General features: G+C 41.3%; 1 protein-coding gene across 1 annotated transcript; it reads left to right on the plus strand.

Moving 5' to 3' along the window:
- Positions 1-8991: 8991 nt before the first annotated feature.
- On the plus strand, positions 8992-14986 carry LOC135562558 (inositol polyphosphate 5-phosphatase K-like). The gene is made up of 4 exons (XM_065005065.1): positions 8992-9923; positions 10385-10489; positions 10717-10825; positions 14858-14986. The coding sequence occupies exons 1-4, from the start codon at positions 9661-9663 to the stop codon at positions 14984-14986; spliced, it is 606 nt and encodes a 201-aa protein (XP_064861137.1). The 5' UTR covers positions 8992-9660.
- Positions 14987-23377: the final 8391 nt, after the last annotated feature.

The following is a 23377-nucleotide window of genomic DNA, read 5'->3' on the forward strand; positions in this document are numbered from 1 at the left end:
ATATACCTCTACTGTGATTATACACCTCTACTGTGATTATACACCTCTATATACACCTCTACTGTGATTATATACCTCTACTGTGATTATACACCTCTACTGTGATTATATACCTCTACTGTGATTATACACCTCTATATACACCTCTACTGTGATTATACACCTCTATATACACCTCTACTGTGATTATATACCTCTACTGTGATTATACACCTCTATATACACCTCTACTGTGATTATATACCTCTACTGTGATTATACACCTCTATATATACCTCTACTGTGATTATATACCTCTACTGTGATTATACACCTCTATATACACCTCTACTGTGATTATATACCTCTACTGTGATTATACACCTCTACTGTGATTATATACCTCTACTGTGATTATATACCTCTACTGTGATTATATACCTCTACTGTGATTATACACCTCTATATACACCTCTACTGTGATTATATACCTCTACTGTGATTATACACCTCTATATACACCTCTACTGTGATTATATACCTCTACTGTGATTATACACCTCTATATACACCTCTACTGTGATTATATACCTCTACTGTGATTATACACCTCTACTGTGATTATATACCTCTACTGTGATTATACACCTCTACTGTGATTATACACTGTGATTATACACCTCTACTGTGATTATATACCTCTACTGTGATTATACACCTCTACTGTGATTATACACCTCTACTGTGATTATATACCTCTACTGTGATTATACACCTCTACTGTGATTATATACCTCTACTGTGATTATACACCTCTATATATACCTCTACTGTGATTATATACCTCTACTGTGATTATACACCTCTACTGTGATTATATACCTCTACTGTGATTATACACCTCTATATACACCTCTACTGTGATTATATACCTCTACTGTGATTATACACCTCTACTGTGATTATATACCTCTACTGTGATTATACACCTCTATATTATACACCTCACCTACTGTGATTATACACCTCTATATACACCTCTACTGTGATTATATTATACACCTCTACTGTGATTATACACCTCACCTATATTATACCTCTACTGTGATTATATACCTCTACTGTGATTATACACCTCTACTGTGATTATATACCTCTACTGTGATTATACACCTACACCTCTACTGTGATTATATACCTCTACTGTGATTATACACCTCTACTATTACACACTCTACTGTGATTATATACCACCTACTGTGATTATACACCTCTATATACACCTCTACTGTGATTATACACCTCTACTGTGATTATATACCTCTACTGTGATTATACACCTCTACTGTGATTATATACCTCTACTGTGATTATACACCTATATACTACTCTACTGTGATTATATACTCTACTCTATATACACCTCTACTGTGATTATATACCTCTACTGTGATTATACACCTCTACTGTGATTATACACCTATATACACCTCTACTGTGATTATACACCTCTACTGTGATTATACACCTCTATATACACCACCTCTACTGTGATTATATACCTCTACTGTGATTATACACCTCTATATACACCTCTACTGTGATTATATACCTCTACTGTGATTATACACCTCTATATACACCTCTACTGTGATTATACACCTCTACTGTGATTATATACCTCTACTGTGATTATACACCTCTACTGTGATTATACACCTCTATATATACCTCTACTGTGAATATACACCTCTACTGTGATTATATACCTCTACTGTGATTATACACCTCTACTGTGATTATACACCTCTACTGTGATTATACACCTCTATATACACCTCTACTGTGATTATATACCTCTACTGTGATTATACACCTCTACTGTGATTATACACCTCTACTGTGATTATACACCTCTATATATACCTCTACTGTGATTATATACCTCTACTCTGATTATATACCTCTACTGTGATTATACACCTCTATATACACCTCTACTGTGATTATACACCTCTACTGTGATTATACACCTCTACTGTGATTATACACCTCTATATACACCTCTACTGTGATTATATACCTCTACTGTGATTATACACCTCTACTGTGATTATACACCTCTATATACACCTCTACTGTGATTATATACCTCTACTGTGATAATATATCAACTTGTTTAAATAATGGAACACATGTATAACACAGTTGACCTGCATCCCAGTAATTGCTTTTTGCATCCCTGTCCCTGTTTGAAACACATAGCTTCATGTTTTGTTTTTATTTCCACATGGGAACCTTTCTCTGCGTGGCCTTTCTCAGCTGCCTAGCATCACATTCTGTTCATCTACTATTTCTTTCTCTTCTCTGTCTTGTTTTGTTGATTTTTACACACAGAAACCTTTCATTCATGCCCCCCCCCCCCCCCCCCCGCAATCAGTAGAGAACGGGTGACTACAACAAAATGCCCCACCTCTGTCGGGACTTAAACGCACCAAATCTTGTTGCAAAGCTAGCTTTCAATTTATCTAAAATCTCCGACATCACGGGAATGATCTGATGATGACTGAATATAGTGGTCCTGTTTGGGGACACAGAATGTTTTGTTTGGGTTCAAATCAGAGAAGAAAATAACACATTTATTTTTAAAAGAAGTCTGTTTTTTTTCAATCATGTCAATAAGTGTTGTATCCCTCCCCTCAAGTCACAAATGAAGTCCATTCAATGGATTGAAGATGTTCCCTTAGAAACAAACCTCTGATACGAACTCCTCATGAAGTATCTTCGCTGATGTTGGCTTTATTGCGACGGCAATCGTGGAGAGACGAAACAATCTCCTTGCTAAGTTCACATCGGCTGCTCTCTCTCTCTCTCTCTGTCTCTCTGTCTCTCTCTGTCTCTCTCTCTCTCTCTCTCTCTCTCTCTCTCTCTCTCTCTCGCTCTCTCTGTCTCTCTCTCTCTCTCTGTCTCTCTCTCTGTCTCTCTCTCTCTCTCTCTCTGTCTCTCTCTCTCTCTCTCTCTCTCTCTCTCTCTCTCTATTAAAGAGCAATACTCTGGTGTATCTGGGAGCCCCCGCGAACCGCCAGTCTAATAGACCTGATTTAGAGTTACCCAACCTCCTCCCTCTGGAAGGAGCTTAAAGGTGAACGGCGAATGGAACCTTCAGAATACAGAATGTTAAGATGGTTTAGTTCTACCAGAGTTCTGGAACAATCCGTTATAGTACGTAATCAACCCCTCATCATCCTCTGACCAGAGCAGATCAGAGAAGGTAAAGAATGTGTGTTTAACAGTCTGCATGTGACAGTGTTACACACAGAGCGGGGAGGGTAGAGTGGGAGGTAGAGCGGGTGGGGGGGGGGGGACAGGAGAGGTAGAGCTGGGGAATGACGGGTAGAGGAGAGGTAGAGCTGGGGAAGGACGGGTAGAGGAGAGGTAGAGCTGGGGAAGGAGGGGTAGAGGAGAGGTAGAGCTGGGGAAGGAGGGGTAGAGGAGAGGTCGAGGAGAGGTAGAGCTGGGGAAGGAGGGGTACAGGAGAGGTAGAGCTGGGGAAGGAGGGGTAGAGGAGAGGTAGAGCTGGGGAAGGAGGGGTACAGGAGAGGTAGAGCTGGGGAAGGAGGGGTAGAGGAGAGGTAGAGCTGGGGAAGGATGGGTAGAGGAGAGGTAGAGCTGGGGAAGGAGGGGTAGAGGAGAGGTAGAGCTGGGGAAGGAGGGGTACAGGAGAGGTAGAGCTGGGGAAGGAGGGGTAGAGGAGAGGTAGAGCTGGGGAAGGAGGGGTAGAGGAGAGGTCGAGCTGGGGAAGGAGGGGTACAGGAGAGGTAGAGCTGGGGAAGGAGGGGTAGAGGAGAGGTAGAGCTGGGGAAGGAGGGGTACAGGAGAGGTAGAGCTGGGGAAGGAGGGGTAGAGGAGAGGTAGAGCTGGGGAAGGAGGGGTAGAGGAGAGGTAGAGCTGGGGAAGGAGGGGTAGAGGAGAGGTAGAGCTGGGGAAGGAGGGGTACAGGAGAGGTCGAGGAGAGGTAGAGCTGGGGAAGGAGGGGTAGAGGAGAGGTAGAGCTGGGGAAGGAGGGGTAGAGGAGAGGTAGAGCTGGGGAAGGAGGGGTAGAGGAGAGGTAGAGCTGGGGAAGGAGGGGTACAGGAGAGGTAGAGCTGGGGAAGGAGGGGTACAGGAGAGGTAGAGCTGGGGAAGGAGGGGTACAGGAGAGGTCGAGGAGAGGTAGAGCTGGGGAAGGAGGGGTACAGGAGAGGTAGAGCTGGGGAAGGAGGGGTACAGGAGAGGTCGAGGAGAGGTAGAGCTGGGGAAGGAGGGGTACAGGAGAGGTAGAGCTGGGGAAGGAGGGGTAGAGGAGAGGTAGAGCTTGGGAAGGAGGGATAGAGGAGAGGTAGAGCTGGGGAAGGAGAGATAGAGGAGAGGTAGAGCTGGGGAAGGAGGGGTAGAGGAGAGGTAGAGCTGGGGAAGGAGGGGTACAGGAGAGGTAGAGCTGGGGAAGGAGGGGTACAGGGGAGGTCGAGGAGAGGTAGAGCTGGGGAAGGAGGGGTAGAGGAGAGGTAGAGCTGTTGGAAGGAGGGGTAGAGGAGAGGTAGAGCTGGGGAAGGAGGGATAGAGGAGAGGTAGAGCTGGGGAAGGAGGGGTACAGGAGAGGTAGAGCTGGGGAAGGAGGGGTAGAGGAGAGGTAGAGGAGAGGTAGAGCTGGGGAAGGAGGGATAGAGGAGAGGTAGAGGAGAGGTAGAGCTGGGGAAGGAGGGATAGAGGAGAGGTAGAGGAGAGGTAGAGCTGGGGAAGGAGGGATAGAGGAGAGGTAGAGCTGGGGAAGGAGGGATAGAGGAGAGGTAGAGCTGGGGAAGGAGGGGTAGAGGAGAGGTAGAGCTGGGGAAGGAGGGATAGAGGAGAGGTAGAGCTGGGGAAGGAAGGGTAGAGGAGAGGTAGAGCTGGGGAAGGAGGGGTAGAGGAGAGGTAGAGCTGGGGAAGGAGGGGTAGAGGAGAGGTAGAGCTGGGGAAGGAGATGTAGAGGAGAGGTAGAGCTGGGGAAGGAGAGGTACAGGAGAGGTAGAGCTGGGGAAGGAGGGGTAGAGGAGAGGTAGAGGAGAGGTAGAGCTGGGGAAGGAGGGGTAGAGGAGAGGTAGAGCTGGGGAAGGAGGGGTAGAGGAGAGGTAGAGCTGGGGAAGGAGAGGTACAGGAGAGGTAGAGCTGGGGAAGGAGGGGTACAGGAGAGGTAGAGCTGGGGAAGGAGGGGTAGAGGAGAGGTAGAGCTGGGGAAGGAGGGGTAGAGGAGAGGTAGAGCTGGGGAAGGAGGGGTACAGGAGAGGTAGAGCTGGGGAAGGAGGGGTAGAGGAGAGATAGAGCTGGGGAAGGAGGGGTAGAGGAGAGGTAGAGCTGGGGAAGGAGGGGTACAGGAGAGGTAGAGCTGGGGAAGGAGGGGTAGAGGAGAGGTAGAGCTGGGGAAGGAGGGGTAGAGGAGAGGTAGAGCTGGGGAAGGAGGGGTAGAGGAGAGTAGAGAGGTAGAGCTGGGGAAGGAGGGGTAGAGGAGAGGTAGAGCTGGGGAAGGAGGGGTAGAGGAGAGGTAGAGCTGGGGAAGGAGGGGTAGAGGAGAGGTAGAGCTGGGGAAGGAGGGGTAGAGGAGAGGTAGAGCTGGGGAAGGAGGGGTAGAGGAGAGGTAGAGGAGAGGTAGAGCTGGGGAAGGAGGGGTAGAGGAGAGGTAGAGCTGGGGAAGGAGGGGTAGAGGAGAGGTAGAGCTGGGGAAGGAGGGGTAGAGGAGAGGTAGAGCTGGGGAAGGAGGGGTACAGGAGAGGTAGAGCTGGGGAAGGAGGGGTACAGGAGAGGTAGAGGAGAGGTAGAGCAGGAAAAGGAGGGGTACAGGAGAGGTAGAGCTGGGGAAGGAGGGATAGAGGAGAGGTAGAGGAGACGTAGAGCTGGGGAAGGAGGGCAAAGGAAAGACAACGGAACAGGTTTTTAGAAATGTTGGCAAATGTATTGAAAATAAAAATCTGAAATATCACATTTACATAAATTTTCAGACCCTTTATTCACTACGTTGTTGAAGCACCTTTGGCAGCGATTACAGCCTCAAATTTTGGGGGGTATGACGCTACAAGCTTGGCACACCTGTATTTGGGGAGTTTCTCCCATTCTTCTCTGCAGATCCTCTCAAGCTCTGTCAGGTTGGATGGGGACTGTTGATGCACAGCTATTTTCAGGTCTGTCCAGAGATGTTTGATCGGGTTCAAGTCCGGGCTCTGGCTGGGCCATTCAAGGACATTCAGAGACTTGTCCCAAAGCCACTCCTGCGTTGTCTTGGCTGTGAGCTTAGGGTCATTGTCCTGTTGGAAGGTGAATCTTTGCTCCAGTCTGAGGTCCTGAGCGCTCTGGAGCAGGTTTTCATCAAGGATCTCTCTGTACTTGGCTCCATTCATCTTTCCCTCGATCCTGACTAGTCTCACAGTCCCTGCCGCGAAAAAATGATGATGCCAGGTTTCCTCCAGACGTGACGCTTGGTATTCATGCCAAAGTGTTCAATCTTGGTTTCATCAGACCAGAGACTCTTGTTTCTCATGGTCTGAGAGCCTTTAAGTGGCTTTTGTCAAACTCCAAGCCGGTTGTTGAAGCCTCTCAAACATAATCCAGGTAGAAGCAGGAATTCCCCAGGGTAGCTGTTTAGGCCACTTGCTTTTTTCGATCAGTGTGTCTCTGTATGCGGATGACTCAACACTATACACGTCAGCTACAACAGCGACAGAAATGACTGCAACATTTAACAAAGAGCTGCAGTTAGTTTCAGAATGGGTGGCAAGTAATAAGTTTGTCCTAAATACTTCTAAAACTAAAAGCATTGTATTTGGAACAAAACACTCACTAAACCCTAAACCTCAACTACAGTGCATCTCGTAATGAATAATGTGGAAATTGAGTAAGTTGAGGTGATTAAACTGCTTGGAGTAACCCTGGATTGTAAACTGTCATGGTCAAAACATATTGATACAACAGTACTTGAGATGGGGAGAAGTCTGTCTATAATAAATCCCTGCTCTGCCTTCTTAACAACACTATTAACAAGGCAGGTCCTACAGGCCCTAGTTTCTACCTTCAACAAGGCAGGTCCTAAGGCAGTTTCACCTTCTAAACAACACTATCAACAAGGCAGGTCCTACAGGCCCTAGTTTCTACCTTCTTAACAACACTATCAACAAGGCAGGTCCTACAGGTCCTAGTGTCTACCTTCTTAACAGCACTAACAACAAGGCAGGTACTACAGGCCCTAGTTTCTACCTTCTTAACAACACTATCAACAAGGCAGGTCCTACAGGTCCTAGTTTCTACCTTCTTAACAGCACTATCAACAAGGCAGGTCCTACAGGCCCTAGTTTCTACCTTCTTAACAGCACTAACAACAAGGCAGGTCCTACAGGCCCTAGTTTCTACCTTCTTAACAACACTATCAACAAGGCAGGTCCTACAGGCCCTAGTTTCTACCTTCTTAACAGCACTATCAACAAGGCAGGTCCTACAGGCCCTAGTTTCTACATTCTTAACAACACTATCAACAAGGCAGGTCCTAAAGGCCCTAGTTTCTACCTTCTTAACAGCACTATCAACCAGGCAGGTCCTACAGGCCCTAGTTTCTACCTTCTTAACAACACTATCAGCAAGGCAGGTCCTACAGGTCCTAGTGTCTACCTTCTTAACAGCACTAACAACAAGGCAGGTCCTACAGGCCCTAGTTTCTACCTTCTTAACAACACTATCAACAAGGCAGGTCCTACAGGCCCTAGTTTCTACCTTCTTAACAACACTATCAACAAGGCAGGTCCTACAGGCCCTCGTTTCTACCTTCTTAACAACACTATCAACAAGGCAGGTCCTACAACACTATCAACAAGGCAGGTCCTACAGGCCCTAGTTTCTACCTTCTTAACAACACTAACAACAAGGCAGGTCCTACAGGCCCTAGTTTCTACCTTCTTAACAACAATACCAACAAGGCAGGTCCTACAGGCCCTAGTTTCTACCTTCTTAACAACACTATCAACAAGGCAGGTCCTACAGGCCCTAGTTTCTACCTTCTTAACAGCACTAACAACAAGGCAGGTCCTACAGGCCCTAGTTTCTACCTTCTTAGCAGCACTAACAACAAGGCAGGTCCTACAGGCCCTAGTTTCTACCTTCTTAACAGCACTATCAACAAGGCAGGTCCTACAGGCCCTAGTTTCTACCTTAACAACACTATCAACAAGGCAGGTCCTACAGGCCCTAGTTTCTACCTTCTTAACAGCACTATAAACAAGGCAGGTCCTACAGGCCCTAGTTTCTACCTTCTTAACAACACTATCAACAAGGCAGGTCCTACAGGCCCTAGTTTCTACCTTCTTAACAACACTATCAACAAGGCAGGTCCTACAGGCCCTAGTTTTGTCGCACCTGGACTACTGTTTAGTAGTCTGGTCAGGTGCCACAAAGAGGGACTTTGGAAGATTGCAGTTGTCTCAGAACAGGGCAGCACAACTGGCCCTTGGATGTACACAGAGAGCTAACATTAATTATATGCATGTCAATCTCTCCTGGCTCAAAGTGGAAGAAGTGGAATCTCTCTCTGTCTCTCTCTCTGTCTCTCTGTGTCTCTCTCTCTGTCTCTCTCTCTGTCTCTCTCTGTCTCTCTGTCTCTCTCTCCTTGTCTCTCTCTCTCTGTCTCTCTCTCTCTCTGTCTCTCTGTCTCTCTGTCTCTCTGTCTCTCTCTCTCTCTCTCTCTCGGTCCATTGTAGTAACAGTTGTCAGTGTTAATGAGTAGAGTGAAGCATTAATATTAAAACTCTTACATGGTGTGACGTCACTCTAGTCCTGAAACAATACCCTCTGTGATGGTGGATTACACACACACACACACACACACACACACACACACACACACACACACACACACACACACACACACACGCACACACACACACACACCATTTCACGTCCCCTGCTCCAGATTATTGTCCTAATCTCACTCTTTCTCTCCATCACTCGTTCGCCTGCGTCACCAAAACTCTGTCGCTCTCAGTGAGTCGTCCAGTCACTCGGGCCAGCAAACCACACTCACACAGACACGGAGGATAGCACACACAGAGGACAAGACACACAGAGGACAGGACACACGGAGGACAGGACAGAAAGAGGACAGGACATAAAGGCAGCAGACTGTACAGTTAATTCTGGGCCTCTTCTGAGGGAGGATCTCCTGGATCTACTGGATCTACTGGAAGACAACCCAGATTAGATCTCAGAAGATCTCAGAAGATTAAAACCTCCAAACCTCCAGTTTGCTGCTAGCAGGAGGAATCCACTAGCAAGCCAATCAACAAGAAGCAAACGAATCACAGACTGGGTTCTATGGGAGGTCTGTTGTGTGTGAACGACACAAAGATGATGATGAAAGAGAGAGGAGCCACTGCTCTGAGAAGCTACTCCGTTGGTTTAACAAGAAGCTGACGGTCTAAAAGCTGCAGACCTCAGTAAGGTAGCTGGACCATCAGTCAGAGAAGAGGACAGAATCTGAATAGTTTGTCAGAGCTGATTATTATCCCGGAGGACGTTTCTCTTCCCTTCTTTCTCTTGTTCTCCAGACTGTATCTCTCCATCTCACCAACCGATCTCTCTCTGCCCTGCTATCACTCAGAGAGACAAACACACTTACAGTCAGAACTGGCTATGTCTGTGTCAATGAAAATGGCGATGGATGCACTGTGTGTGTCTGACGGCGTTGGGTCGGGGGTCGGGAGTCGTGTGAGGTCCGACAGCACCTCCAGCACGGCGTCCCAAGGGTCAAAGGGTAGACTGCTGCTCCGACAGCGCCTGTCCCAGCTGCTGACCTGTGTAGAGGACCTGAGCTCTGATGATGAGGCTAACGAGGAACTGTCCCGCACTCTGGACGAAGCCTTTCAGCTCTGTGGACGCCCCCGAGACACCTTCAGGTGCACACACACGTACAAACACCCAGAGAGAGAGAGAGATACACACAGGGTTATTTTCAGGCCTGTTGGGACTCTGCCCAGTACCCCTGGTCCTAAGTCTCAAGACTGGGTTCTAAAGCTGGGTTCTAAAGCTGGGTACTAAGGCTGCATTCTAAAGCTGTGTTTTAAGGCTGGGATCTAAGGTTGGGTTCTAAGGTTGGATTCTAAGGCTGGGTTCTAAGGATGGTTTATAAGGCTGCGTTCTAAGGATGGGTTCTAAGGCTGGGTTCTAAGGTTGTGTTCTAAAGCTGGGTTCTAAGGATGGGTTCTAAGGCTGCATTCTAAAGCTGGGTTCTAAGGCTGCATTCTAAAGCTGGGTTCTAAGGCTGGGTGCTAAGGATGGGTTCTATGGCTACGTTCTAAAGCTGGAAATAAACAGTTTGTTGATATTTCTCTTTCTACTTTCTGCTTGTTTCTGACAGGCTGCACATGGTCACATGGAATGTGGCGACAGCAGAGCCTCCTGGTGATGTCACTTCCTTGCTGCAGCTGGACGCCCAGCCTGCCACAGACCTCTACGTGATTGGGTGAGATCATGTCTGCTGGATAGCTATTGGATGTTGAGTGTAAAATCTGTGTGTTTACTGTATGTAAATCTATGTTTATTAAAGAGTGTGCGTGCGTGTGCGTGTTTTTTATGTGTGTGTGTGTGTGTGTGTGTGTGTGTGTGTGTGTGTGTGTGTGTGTGTGTGTGTGTGTGTGTGTGTGTGTGTGTGTGTGTGTGTGTGTGTGTGTGTGTGTGTGTGTGTGTCAGTCTTCAGGAGGTAAATGCAGCTCCTTTGAGGTTTCTGTCAGACCTGCTGGTAGAAGACTCTTGGAGCCACCTACTGATGAACACACTGGCCAGTAGGGGATACATCAAGGTAGTGTGTGTGTGTGTGTGTGTGTGTGTGTGTGTGTGTGTGTGTGTGTATGAGCTGCACCAGTGAGTTGTGAGAAAACAATAGGAGGCCTGAGTAGGTTCTCATTGTGGTCCTGTTGCAGGTTGAGAAAACACACACAGGGCCCTTTGTCTCTGTCTGGTATTTATGTAACAGGTCAGATCAGGGCCCTTTGTCTCTGTCTAGTATTTATGTAACAGATCAGATCAGAGCCCTTTATCTCTGTCTGGTATTTATGTAACAGGTCAGATCAGATCAGGGCCCTTTATCTCTGTCTGGTATTTATGTAACAGATCAGATCAGGGCCCTTTATCTCTGTCTGGTATTTATGTAACAGATCAGATCAGGTCAGGGCCCTTTATCTCTGTCTGGTATTTATATAACAGGTCAGATCAGGGACCTTTATCTCTGTCTGGTATTTATGTAACAGATCAGATCAGGGCCCTTTATCGATGTCTGGTATTTATGTAACAGGTCAGATCAGGGCCCTTTATCTCTGTCTGGTATTTATGTAACAGGTCAGATCAGGAACCTTTATCTCTGTCTGGTATTTATATAACAGGTCAGATCAGGGCCCTTTATCTCTGTCTGGTATTTATGTAACAGATCAGATCAGGGTCCTTTATCTCTGTCTGGTATTTATGTAACAGATCAGATCAGGTCAGGGCCCTTTATCTCTGTCTGGTATTTATGTAACAGATCAGATCAGGTCAGGGCCCTTTATCTCTGTCTAGTATTTATATAACAGGTCAGATCAGGGCCCTTTATCTCTGTCTAGTATTTATATAACAGGTCAGATCAGGGCCCTTTATCGATGTCTGGTATTTATGTAACAGATCAGATCAGAGCCCTTTATCTCTGTTTGGTATTTATGTAACAGATCAGATCAGATCAGGGCCTTTTATCGATGTCTGGTATTTATGTAACAGATCAGATCAGGGCCCTTTATCTCTGTCTGGTATTTATGTAACAGATCAGATCAGGGCCCTTTATCTCTGTCTGGTATTTATGTAACAGGTCAGATCAGGGCCCTTTGTCTCTGTCAATTATTTATATAACAGGTCAGATCAGGGCCCTTTATCTCTGTCTGGTATTTTTGTAACAGGTCAGATCAGATCGGGGCCCTTTGTCTCTGTCAAGTATTTATATAACAGGTCAGATCAGGGCCCTTTATCTCTGTCAGGATTTAAGAAACAGGTCAGATCAGGGCCCTTTATCTCTGTCTGGTATTTATGTAACAGGTCAGATCAGATCGGGGCCCTTTATCTCTGTCTGGTACTTATGTAACAGATCAGATCAGGTCAGGGCCCTTTATCTCTGTCTAGTATTTATATAACAGGTCAGATCAGGGCCCTTTATCTCTGTCTAGTATTTATATAACAGGTCAGATCAGGGCCCTTTATCTCTGTCTGGTATTTATGTAACAGATCAGATCAGAGCCCTTTATCTCTGTCTGGTATTTATGTAACAGATCAGATCAGATCAGGGCCCTTTATCGATGTCTGGTATTTATGTAACAGATCAGATCAGAGCCCTTTATCTCTGTCTGGTATTTATGTAACAGATCAGATCAGGGCCCTTTATCTCTGTCTGGTATTTATGTAACAGGTCAGATCAGGGCCCTTTGTCTCTGTCAAGTATTTATATAACAGGTCAGATCAGGGCCCTTTATCTCTGTCTGGTATTTATGTAACAGATCAGATCAGGGCCCTTTCTCTGTCTGGTATTTTTGTAACAGGTCAGATCAGATCGGGGCCCTTTGTCTCTGTCAAGTATTTATATAACAGGTCAGATCAGGGCCCTTTATCTCTGTCTGGTATTTATGTAACAGATCACATCAGGGCCCTTTATCTCTGTCTGGTATTTTTGTAACAGGTCAGATCAGATCGGGGCCCTTTGTCTCTGTCAAGTATTTATATAACAGGTCAGATCAGGGCCCTTTATCTCTGTCAGGATTTAAGAAACAGGTCAGGTCAGGGCCCTTTATCTCTGTCTGGTATTTATGTAACAGATCAGATCAGGTCAGGGCCCTTTATCTCTGTCTGGTATTTATGTAACAGGTCAGATCAGGGCCCTTTATCTCTGTCTGGTATTTATGTAACAGATCAGATCAGGTCAGGGCCCTTTATCTCTGTCTAGTATTTATATAACAGGTCAGATCAGGGCCCTTTATCTCTGTCTAGTATTTATATAACAGGTTAGATCAGGGCCCTTTATCTCTGTCTGGTATTTATGTAACAGATCAGATCAGAGCCCTTTGTCTCTGTCTGGTATTTATGTAACAGATCAGATCAGGTCAGGGCCCTTTATCTCTGTCTGGTATTTATGTAACAGATCAGATCAGAGCCCTTTATCTCTGTCTGGTATTTATGTAACAGATCAGATCAGGGCCCTTTATCTCTGTCTGGTATTTATGTAACAGGTCAGATCAGATCGGGGCCCTTTGTCTCTGTCAAGTATTTATATAACAGGTCAGATCAGGGCCCTTTATCTCTGTCAGGATTTAAGAAACAGGTCAGATCAGGGCCCTTTATCTCTGTCTGGTATTTATGTAACAGGTCAGATCAGATCGGGGCCCTTTATCTCTGTCTGGTACTTATGTAACAGGTCAGATCAGATCGGGGCCCTTTATCTCTGTCTGGTATTTATGTAACATATCAGATCAGGTCAGGGCCCTTTATCTCTGTCTAGTATTTATATAACAGGTCAGATCAGGGCCCTTTATCTCTGTCTAGTATTTATATAACAGGTCAGATCAGGGCCCTTTATCTCTGTCTGGTATTTATGTAACAGATCAGATCAGAGCCCTTTATCTCTGTCTGGTATTTATGTAACAGATCAGATCAGGTCAGGGCCCTTTGTCTCTGTTTGGTATTTATGTAACAGATCAGATCAGGGCCCTTTATCGATGTCTGGTATTTATGTAACAGGTCAGATCAGATCAGGGCCCTTTGTCTCTGTCTGGTATTTATGTAACAGATCAGATCAGATCCCTTTATCTCTGTCTGGTATTTATGTAACAGGTCAGATCAGGGCCCTTTATCTCTGTCTGGTATTTATGTAACAGGTCAGATCAGGGCCCTTTATCTCTGTCTGGTATTTATGTAACAGATAAGATCAGGGCCCTTTATCTCTGTCTGGTATTTTTGTAACAGGTCAGATCAGATCGGGGCCCTTTGTCTCTGTCAAGTATTTATATAACAGGTCAGATCAGGGCCCTTTATCTCTGTCTGGTATTTATGTAACAGATCAGATCAGATCAGGGCCCTTTATCTCTGTCTGGTATTTTTGTAACAGGTCAGATCAGGGCCCTTTATCTCTGTCTGGTATTTATGTAACAGATCAGATCAGATCAGGGCCCTTTATCTCTGTCTGGTATTTTTGTAACAGGTCAGATCAGATCGGGGCCCTTTGTCTCTGTCTGGTATTTATGTAACAGGTCAGATCAGGGCCCTTTATCTCTGTCAGGATTTAAGAAACAGGTCAGATCAGGGCCCTTTATCTCTGTCTGGTATTTATGTAACAGGTCAGATCAGATCGGGGCCCTTTGTCTCTGTCAGGATTTAAGAAACAGGTCAGATCAGGGCCCTTTATCTCTGTCTGGTACTTATGTAACAGGTCAGATCAGGGCCCTTTATCTCTGTCAGGATTTAATAAACAGGTCAGATCCTCTCAAATCCCATCCAGTTGTTTACCTTTAGTGATCACTCTCTCCATTTTCTTTCGTCATTCCTTTCCCTCTGTCTCTCGTTCTCTCGTCTTTTTTCTGTATCTCTCTTCCTCCCTCTTCTCTCTCTCTCTCTCTCTCTCTTCCTCCCTCTTCTCTCTCTCTCTCTCTCTCTCTTCCTCCCCCTTCTCACTCTTCCTCCCACTTCTCCCTCTCTTCCTCCCACTTCTCTCTGTCTTTCTCTGTCTTTCTCTGTCTTTCTCTCTCTTTCTCTGTCTCTCTCTCTCTCTCTCTCTCTCTCTCTCTCTCTCTCTTTCCGTCCCGTCCCGTTCTTTCCCCCCCACAAGGTATCTTCAGTGAGACTGCAGGGGTTGTTGCTGTTGTTCTTCTCCAAGCAGGTTCATGTCCCCTTCATCAGAGATATCCAGACTACCTACACACGCACCGGCATCTTCGGGTACTGGGTATGGAGCTGATAGATGTATTATTACCTCTATATAATGGGTATGGAGCTGATAGATGTATTACCTCTATATAATGGGTATGGAGCTGATAGATGTATTACCTCTATATAATGGGTATGGAGCTGATAGATGTATTAACTCTATATAATGGGTATGGAGCTGATAGATGTATTATTACCTCTATATAATGGGTATGGAGCTGATAGATGTATTACCTCTATATAATGGGTATGGAGCTGATAGATGTATTATTACCTCTATATAATGGGTATGGAGCTGATAGATGTATTACCTCTATATAATGGGTATGGAGCTGATAGATGTATATAATGGGTATGGAGCTATAGATAATAACTATGGAGCTGATAGATGTATTAATAACTCTATATAATGGGTATGGAGCTGATAGATGTATTACCTCTATATAATGGGTATGGAGCTGATAGATGTATTAGTACCTCTATACAATGGGTATGGAGCTGATAGATGTATTAACTCTATATAATGGGTTAGGAGCTGATAGATGTATTATTACCTCTATATAATGGGTATGGAGCTGATAGATGTATTAATAACTCTATATAATGGGTATGGAGCTGATAGATGTATTACCTCTATATAATGGGTATGGAGCTGATAGATGTATTACCTCTATATAATGGGTATGGAGCTGATAGATGTATTACCTCTATATAATGGGTATGGAGCTGATAGATGTATTACCTCTATATAATGGGTATGGAGCTGATAGATGTATTAATAACTCTATATAATGGGTATGGAGCTGATAGATGTATTACCTCTATATAATGGGTATGGAGCTGATAGATGTATTATTACCTCTATATAATGGGTATGGAGCTGATAGATGTATTAACTCTATATAATGGGTATGGAGCTGATAGATGTAATATTACTCTATATAATGGGTATGGAGCTGATAGATGTATTATTACCTCTATATAATGGGTATGGAGCTGATAGATGTATTAACTCTATATAATGGGTATGGAGCTGATAGATGTATTATTACCACTATATAATGGGTATGGAGCTGATAGATGTATTAACTCTATATAATGGGTATGGAGCTGATAGATGTATTATTAACTCTATATAATGGGTATGGAGCTGATAGATGTATTACCTCTATATAATGGGTATGGAGCTGATAGATGTATTAACTCTATATAATGGGTATGGAGCTGATAGATGTATTATTAACTCTATATAATGGGTATGGAGCTGATAGATGTATTAATAACTCTACATAATGGGTATGGAGCTGATAGATGTATTAATAACTCTATATAATGGGTATGGAGCTGATAGATGTATTACCTCTATATAATGGGTATGGAGCTGATAGATGTATTATTACCTCTATATAATGGGTATGGAGCTGATAGATGTATTACCTCTATATAATGGGTATGGAGCTGATAGATGTATTAACTCTATACAATGGGTATGGAGCTGATAGATGTATTACCACTATATAATGGGTATGGAGCTGATAGATGTATTAATAACTCTATATAATGGGTATGGAGCTGATAGATGTATTACCTCTATATAATGGGTATGGAGCTGATAGATGTATTATTACCTCTATATAATGGGTATGGAGCTGATAGATGTATTACCTCTATATAATGGGTATGGAGCTGATAGATGTATTACCTCTATATAATGGGTATGGAGCTGATAGATGTATTATTACCTCTATATAATGTGTATGGAGCTGATAGATGTATTACCTGTATATAATGGGTATGGAGCTGATAGATGTATTATTACCTCTATATAATGGGTATGGAGCTGATAGATGTATTACCTCTATATAATGGGTATGGAGCTGATAGATGTATTACCTCTATATAATGGGTATGGAGCTGATAGATGTATTACCTCTATATAATGGGTATGGAGCTGATAGATGTATTACCTCTATATAATGGGTATGGAGCTGATATATGTATTAATAACTCTATATAATGGGTATGGAGCTGATAGATGTATTACCTCTATATAATGGGTATGGAGCTGATAGATGTATTAATAACTCTATATAATGGGTATGGAGCTGATAGATGTATTATTAACTCTATATAATGGGTATGGAGCTGATAGATGTATTACCTCTATATAATGGGTATGGAGCTGATAGATGTATTAGTACCTCTATATAATGGGTATGGAGCTGATAGATGTATTACCTCTATATAATGGGTATGGAGCTGATAGATGTATTATTACCTCTATATAATGGGTATGGAGCTGATAGATGTATTAATAACTCTATATAATGGGTATGGAGCTGATAGATGTATTACCTCTATATAATGGGTATGGAGCTGATAGATGTATTATTACCTCTATATAATGGGTATGGAGCTGATAGATGTATTACCTCTATATAATGGGTATGGAGCTGATAGATGTATTACCTCTATATAATGGGTATGGAGCTGATAGATGTATTACCTCTATATAATGGGTATGGAGCTGATAGATGTATTATTACCTCTATATAATGGGTATGGAGCTGATAGATGTATTACCTCTATATAATGGGTATGGAGCTGATAGATGTATTACCTCTATATAATGGGTATGGAGCTGATAGATGTATTATTACCTCTATATAATGGGTATGGAGCTGATAGATGTTATAACTCTATATAATGGGTATGGAGCTGATAGATGTATTATTACCTCTATATAATGGGTATGGAGCTGATAGATGTATTACCTCTATATAATGGGTATGGAGCTGATAGATGTATTACCTCTATATAATGGGTATGGAGCTGATATATGTATTAATAACTCTATATAATGGGTATGGAGCTGATAGATGTATTACCTCTATATAATGGGTATGGAGCTGATAGATGTATTAATAACTCTATATAATGGGTATGGAGCTGATAGATGTATTATTAACTCTATATAATGGGTATGGAGCTGATAGATGTATTACCACTATATAATGGGTATGGAGCTGATAGATGTATTACCTCTATATAATGGGTATGGAGCTGATAGATGTATTACCTCTATATAATGGGTATGGAGCTGATAGATGTATTAATAACTCTATATAATGGGTATGGAGCTGATAGATGTATTACCTCTATATAATGGGTATGGAGCTGATAGATGTATTATTACCTCTATATAATGGGTATGGAGCTGATAGATGTATTACCTCTATATAATGGGTATGGAGCTGATAGATGTATTACCTCTATATAATGGGTATGGAGCTGATAGATGTATTACCTCTATATAATGGGTATGGAGCTGATAGATGTATTACCTCTATATAATGGGTATGGAGCTGATAGATGTATTATTAACTCTATATAATGGGTATGGAGCTGATAGATGTATTACCTCTATATAATGGGTATGGAGCTGATAGATGTATTAACTCTATATAATGGGTATGGAGCTGATAGATGTATTACCTCTATATAATGGGTATGGAGCTGATAGATGTATTAATAACTCTATATAATGTGTATGGAGCTGATAGATGTATTAACTCTATATAATGGGTATGGAACTGATATATGTATTACCTCTATATAATGGGTATGGAGCTGATAGATGTATTAACTCTATATAATGGGTATGGAGCTGATAGATGTATTACCTCTATATAATGGGTATGGAGCTGATAGATGTATTAACTCTATATAATGGGTATGGAGCTGATAGATGTATTACCTCTATATAATGGGTATGGAGCTGATAGATGTATTAATAACTCTATATAATGGGTATAGAGCTGATAGATGTATTAACTCTATATAATGGGTATGGAGCTGATAGATGTATTACCTCTATATAATGGGTATGGAGCTGATAGATGTATTACCTCTATATAATGGGTATGGAGCTGATAGATGTATTAATAACTCTATATAATGGGTATGGAGCTGATAGATGTATTACCTCTATATAATGGGTATGGAGCTGATAGATGTATTAACTCTATATAATGGGTATGGAGCTGATAGATGTATTACCTCTATATAATGGGTATGGAGCTGATAGATGTATTACCACTATATAATGGGTATGGAGCTGATAGATGTATTAATAACTCTATATAATGGGTATGGAGCTGATAGATGTATTACCTCTATATAATGGGTATGGAGCTGATAGATGTATTACCTCTATATAATGGGTATGGAGCTGATAGATGTATTACCACTATATAATGGGTATGGAGCTGATAGATGTATTAATAACTCTATATAATGGGTATGGAGCTGATAGATGTATTACCTCTATATAATGGGTATGGAGCTGATAGATGTATTACCACTATATAATGGGTATGGAGCTGATAGATGTATTACCTCTATATAATGGGTATGGAGCTGATAGATGTATTAACTCTATATAATGGGTATGGAGCTGATAGATGTATTAATAACTCTATATAATGGGTATGGAGCTGATAGATGTATTATTAACTCTATATAATGGGTATGGAGCTGATAGATGTATTACCTCTATATAATGGGTATGGAGCTGATAGATGTATTAATAACTCTATATAATGGGTATGGAGCTGATAGATGTATTACCTCTATATAATGGGTATGGAGCTGATAGATGTATTACCTCTATATAATGGGTATGGAGCTGATAGATGTATTACCTCTATATAATGGGTATGGAGCTGATAGATGTATTACCTCTATATAATGGGTATGGAGCTGATAGATGTATTACCTCTATATAATGGGTATGGAGCTGATAGATGTATTACCTCTATATAATGGGTATGGAGCTGATAGATGTATTACCTCTATATAATGGGTATGGAGCTGATAGATGTTTTACCTCTATATAATGGGTATGGAGCTGATAGATGTATTAATAACTCTATATAATGGGTATGGAGCTGATAGATGTATTATTACCTCTATATAATGTGTATGGAGCTGATAGATGTAATAACTCTATATAATGGGTATGGAGCTGATAGATGTATTATTACCTCTATATAATGGGTATGGAGCTGATAGATGTTTTACCTCTATATAATGGGTATGGAGCTGATATATGTATTAATAACTCTATATAATGGGTATGGAGCTGATAGATGTATTACCTCTATATAATGGGTATGGAGCTGATAGATGTATTAACTCTACATAATGGGTATGGAGCTGATATATGTATTAATAACTCTATATAATGGGTATGGAGCTGATAGATGTATTACCTCTATATAATGGGTATGGAGCTGATAGATGTATTAACTCTATATAATGGGTATGGAGCTGATAGATGTATTATTAACTCTATATAATGGGTATGGAGCTGATAGATGTATTATTACCTCTATATAATGGGTATGGAGCTGATAGATGTATTACCTCTATATAATGGGTATGGAGCTGATAGATGTATTAATAACTCTATATAATGTGTATGGAGCTGATAGATGTATTAACTCTATATAATGGGTATGGAACTGATAGATGTATTACCTCTATATAATGGGTATGGAGCTGATAGATGTATTAATAATGGGTATGGAGCTCTATATAATGGGTATGGAGCTGATAGATGTATTACCTCTATATAATGGGTATGGAGCTGATAGATGTATTAACTCTATATAATGGGTATGGAGCTGATAGATGTATTACCTCTATATAATGGGTATGGAGCTGATAGATGTATTAATAACTCTATATAATGGGTATAGAGCTGATAGATGTATTAACTCTATATAATGGGTATGGAGCTGATAGATGTATTACCTCTATATAATGGGTATGGAGCTGATAGATGTATTACCTCTATATAATGGGTATGGAGCTGATAGATGTATTAATAACTCTATATAATGGGTATGGAGCTGATAGATGTATTACCTCTATATAATGGGTATGGAGCTGATAGATGTATTAACTCTATATAATGGGTATGGAGCTGATAGATGTATTACCTCTATATAATGGGTATGGAGCTCTAGATGTATTACCACTATATAATGGGTATGGAGCTGATAGATGTATTAATAACTCTATATAATGGGTATGGAGCTGATAGATGTATTACCTCTATATAATGGGTATGGAGCTGATAGATGTATTACCTCTATATAATGGGTATGGAGCTGATAGATGTATTACCACTATATAATGGGTATGGAGCTGATAGATGTATTAATAACTCTATATAATGGGTATGGAGCTGATAGATGTATTACCTCTATATAATGGGTATGGAGCTGATAGATGTATTACCACTATATAATGGGTATGGAGCTGATATATGTATTACCTCTATATAATGGGTATGGAGCTGATAGATGTATTAACTCTATATAATGGGTATGGAGCTGATAGATGTATTAATAACTCTATATAATGGGTATGGAGCTGATAGATGTTTTACCTCTATATAATGGGTATGGAGCTGATATATGTATTAATAACTCTATATAATGGGTATGGAGCTGATAGATGTATTACCTCTATATAATGGGTATGGAGCTGATAGATGTATTAACTCTACATAATGGGTATGGAGCTGATATATGTATTAATAACTCTATATAATGGGTATGGAGCTGATAGATGTATTACCTCTATATAATGGGTATGGAGCTGATAGATGTATTAACTCTATATAATGGGTATGGAGCTGATAGATGTATTATTAACTCTATATAATGGGTATGGAGCTGATAGATGTATTATTACCTCTATATAATGGGTATGGAGCTGATAGATGTATTACCTCTATATAATGGGTATGGAGCTGATAGATGTATTAATAACTCTATATAATGTGTATGGAGCTGATAGATGTATTAACTATATATAATGGGTATGGAACTGATATATGTATTACCTCTATATAATGGGTATGGAGCTGATAGATGTATTAACTCTATATAATGGGTATGGAGCTGATAGATGTATTACCTCTATATAATGGGTATGGAGCTGATAGATGTATTAACTCTATATAATGGGTATGGAGCTGATAGATGTATTACCTCTATATAATGGGTATGGAGCTGATAGATGTATTAATAACTCTATATAATGGGTATAGAGCTGATAGATGTATTAACTCTATATAATGGGTATGGAGCTGATAGATGTATTACCTCTATATAATGGGTATGGAGCTGATAGATGTATTACCTCTATATAATGGGTATGGAGCTGATAGATGTATTAATAACTCTATATAATGGGTATGGAGCTGATAGATGTATTACCTCTATATAATGGGTATGGAGCTGATAGATGTATTAACTCTATATAATGGGTATGGAGCTGATAGATGTATTACCTCTATATAATGGGTATGGAGCTGATAGATGTATTACCACTATATAATGGGTATGGAGCTGATAGATGTATTAATAACTCTATATAATGGGTATGGAGCTGATAGATGTATTACCTCTATATAATGGGTATGGAGCTGATAGATGTATTACCTCTATATAATGGGTATGGAGCTGATAGATGTATTACCTCTATATAATGGGTATGGAGCTGATAGATGTATTAATAACTCTATATAATGGGTATGGAGCTGATAGATGTATTACCTCTATATAATGGGTATGGAGCTGATAGATGTATTACCTCTATATAATGGGTATGGAGCTGATAGATGTATTAACTCTATATAATGGGTATGGAGCTGATAGATGTATTAATAACTCTATATAATGGGTATGGAGCTGATAGATGTGTATTAACTCTATATAATGGGTATGGAGCTGATAGATGTATTATTAACTCTATATAATGGGTATGGAGCTGATAGATGTATTACCTCTATATAATGGGTATGGAGCTGATAGATGTATTACCTCTATATAATGGGTATGGAGCTGATAGATGTATTAACTCTATATAATGGGTATGGAGCTGATAGATGTATTACTCTATATAATGGGTATGGAGCTATATAATGATAGATGTATTACCTCTATATAATGGGTATGGAGCTGATAGATGTATTACCTCTATATAATGGGTATGGAGCTGATAGATGTATTAATGATGTATATAATGGGTATGGAGCTGATAGATGTATAATATAATGGGTATGGAGCTGATAGATGTATTAACTCTATATAATGGGTATGGAGCTGATAGATGTATTACCTCTATATAATGGGTATGGAGCTGATAGATGTATTAACTCTATATAATGGGTATGGAGCTGATAGATAAACTCTATATAATGGGTATGGAGCTGATAGATGTATTATTACCTCTATATAATGGGTATGGAGCTGATAGATGTATATTATTACTCTATATAATGGGTATGGAGCTGATAGATGTATTAACTCTATATAATGGGTATGGAGCTGATAGATGTATTAAT

Source organism: Oncorhynchus nerka, linkage group LG19 (assembly GCF_034236695.1).
Source record: "Oncorhynchus nerka isolate Pitt River linkage group LG19, Oner_Uvic_2.0, whole genome shotgun sequence".
Taxonomy (NCBI): domain Eukaryota; kingdom Metazoa; phylum Chordata; class Actinopteri; order Salmoniformes; family Salmonidae; genus Oncorhynchus; species Oncorhynchus nerka.

Coding starts and splice junctions, on each gene's coding strand:
- LOC135562558 (XM_065005065.1), top strand. CDS start 9,661: ATGTCTGTGTCAATGAAAATGGCGATGGATGCACTGTGTGTGTCTGAC. Junction 10,490..10,716: donor ACAGACCTCTACGTGATTGG/GTGAGATCATGT, acceptor TGTGTGTGTCAG/TCTTCAGGAGGTAAATGCAG. Junction 10,826..14,857: donor CCAGTAGGGGATACATCAAG/GTAGTGTGTGTG, acceptor CCCCCCCACAAG/GTATCTTCAGTGAGACTGCA.